The following is a 2,604-nucleotide window of genomic DNA, read 5'->3' as shown; positions in this document are numbered from 1 at the left end:
AGCGCGGTTCTAGTACACCACTAAGACTATTCATTGCACGAATATCTGTAGCTGTTTTAAGATGCTACTGCCTGCTCCAGCTACTTGTAACAGGCCTCTGCTGTCAGTTAATGTGGCCATAGCAGGGCTGGAGACAGATCACGTGAGCGCTCCTCATCCTCCCTCCTGCAAAGGCACCAAGCTTAGTTAAAACCACCCATGACAGCAGTTTGAGTTAAGCTTTTAAAGCACAGGCTGACTTCTCACCAAAACAGATGTCTGCTTCCCAGACATCTCTTTGGCAGGAGCAACGCAGGATTAGGGGGCAGTGCATGAAATGCAGCAGGCTCCAAACCTAAGTTATTACAGTCTGGATTGTTCTGCTTACGGAAACAAACTTCTGGTTTTTCCCTAGCACAGCTCTCCCATAGTATAGTGTTCTGTGTCTAAAGCTGAGCCAAATCTTTGTGATTGCTTATCCAAAACAGCACTGACATCAAATGAAGTTTCACCCAAGCACTGCAGAATTTAATCTTCTGTGTGCAGAATGACCACGAGGAATGAACCATGTAATTCTGCAGACAGTTATTTGCATAACGCCATGCCTGAAGTTATGATGTGGCTAAAGCACTTTATAAGGTTTACCTGTTGCTGGTGTACAGTGAATAATAGTCTGTCCCAGTTCCTCATTTTCCTCGTTTCTTAGAGCATCTGCATCAGCTGTATTCAAGTAAAAACGGAAAACAGGTTAGTTGTAGGAACAGAACAGAAAAATGAATGCAGTGAAAGCTGCCTGGGATGGAAGCAGTCCTTTGCCAGATCAAAGACCTATCACTTCATCAGCGCTCAAGCCTTTGACAAATGGAGCTGTTCTGGTCTGCCATGCAAGGCTGAATGCTCAGTGCAGCAGTCTGAGTTACTATTGCCTGCCCCAGCTACTCACAATGCTTCGTAATGAAGCAGCAACATCTTTCATCACTGGGAGAAGATCTGTGGGCCTTGAAGTAGACAGTGGAAAGACAAGCCCTTGCTGAACAGGAAGCTCAAAATGCCGTAAAACATTTTCTGCTCCAGCAGAAAATGACAGAAACAACACTGGCAGTTTAGACTTTTTTAAAAAATGGCACTTTAAGTTTCTTGTTTAAAACCAGTGTCAGATAAATCTATTTCATGCATTTAGAAGGAACCCAGCACTGCCGATCTGTGAGCAACTGCTTTGGTATCCCTGTAACAAGCCCTTGCTGAACAGGAAGCTCAAAATGCCATAAAACCATAAAACATTTTCTGCTCCAGCAGAAAATGACAGAAACAACACTGGCAGTTTAGACTTTTTTAAAAAATGGCACTTTAAGTTTCTTGTTTAAAACCAGTGTCAGATAAATCTATTTCATGCATTTAGAAGGAACCCAGCACTGCCGATCTGTGAGCAACTGCTTTGGTATCCCTGTAACGATTTACATTTTCCACATTTCCTTGTTCAAAAACAACATACAGTGTTATTCAGTCTAGTCTGTCCCAAAACAACTCTGCCGGCTCAGTACAAGGACACGCTTACCCTTCTCACGATCTGTCAAGGCACCTTGATCTTGGTGACTGGAGTCTTCAGCATTAGAGTTTAAATAAGAATCACAACCCCAAAAAGCACAGCACTGGTAAGCGTATGGTACAGAGAGTGACCTGAAATACAGGCAGAACAACAGTGTTACCCACTGGAACCCCAGTTAAGATTACCATCTATTAAAAATACTTCAGTGGCAGACTTCAGTGCTAAAACTGAGGCTTCTTTTTGCCACAGTCACTCGTAAAAAACTACTTCAACTGGATCAGCTGTAACCATTTGTGACGAACTTTTCCACTGAGGCAAATGATAGGCGATGCATCCAACTCCTGTCTGCTGCAAGGAGTACAAAGAAAATTCGGAGATGTTTAGCTCTCTTTACTACTCATTCTACTCCATCTACAAACCAAATCTTGATCAGTGTGGTATTGCTGAACCAAGTGAACTGCAAACTGATTAAGCAAGTTAATTAAAGAATAACTCTTGTAAGAAAGTTAATGCCCAGATGACCATAATGTTAAAAAATTTACATCTTTCCTTTTCACTCATTTTGTGGCACCAAAATAAGATTCTTCGGGGTGTTTTGCTATTTTTTTGTGTGTGTTTGACAGAAATGGCCCATACTATCAATCCTGGTAGAGAAGCAGTACAGCTGCACACAGAGCTTTTAAAAGCCCACATAAACAATGAGATAATAGCAGACCAGAAGGTAATTTTTCTGAGTCAAGGCTACAATACTGACTATCTGCAGGGCTGTTCCTGATTCTCTTCTTGTAAATATTTAGGAGGAACCTCAGTCTAAAGGAATTCACAACACATTAGTTCTTAAACACAGATCAAAACCTAAAAACCCGTCTGCTGTTTCCACTGGACTGCTGTTTCCACTGGACTGCTGTGGCCTGATTCTATAATTCACATGGATTCCTTTGCTGGCCTTAGACAAATTAGCAGTATCTTCATTTATTCCATTGGACAGTGTGGGAAACAACTTTTAACTGCTGCTGCTTCATGTGCAGAAAGACCTTTGAAAATGCAAAGCAGTTAGTCACCGTCTGCTCCACCTCCTG

The 2,604-nt window shown here is 42.0% G+C and overlaps 1 protein-coding gene across 1 annotated transcript in view; it reads right to left on the bottom strand.

The window, feature by feature from the left end:
• Positions 1-2,604, bottom strand: part of LGR4 (leucine-rich repeat containing G protein-coupled receptor 4) — a gene marked incomplete at its 5' end in the record, with an annotated part of 42,212 nt that overhangs the window by 3,768 nt on the left and 35,840 nt on the right. The window contains 2 exons of the mRNA XM_010139800.1: positions 625-699; positions 1,535-1,656. Coding sequence (XP_010138102.1) covers positions 625-699; positions 1,535-1,656 — 197 coding nt within the window. The remainder of the gene's footprint in view (positions 1-624; positions 700-1,534; positions 1,657-2,604) is intronic.

The sequence above is a fragment of the Buceros rhinoceros genome, unplaced genomic scaffold (genome assembly GCF_000710305.1).
Source record: "Buceros rhinoceros silvestris isolate BGI_N320 unplaced genomic scaffold, ASM71030v1 scaffold17067, whole genome shotgun sequence".
Classification (NCBI taxonomy): Eukaryota; Metazoa; Chordata; class Aves; order Bucerotiformes; family Bucerotidae; genus Buceros; species Buceros rhinoceros.
Note: the sequence above shows the minus strand (reverse complement) of the source record. Positions and strands in the feature narration are given on the sequence as shown.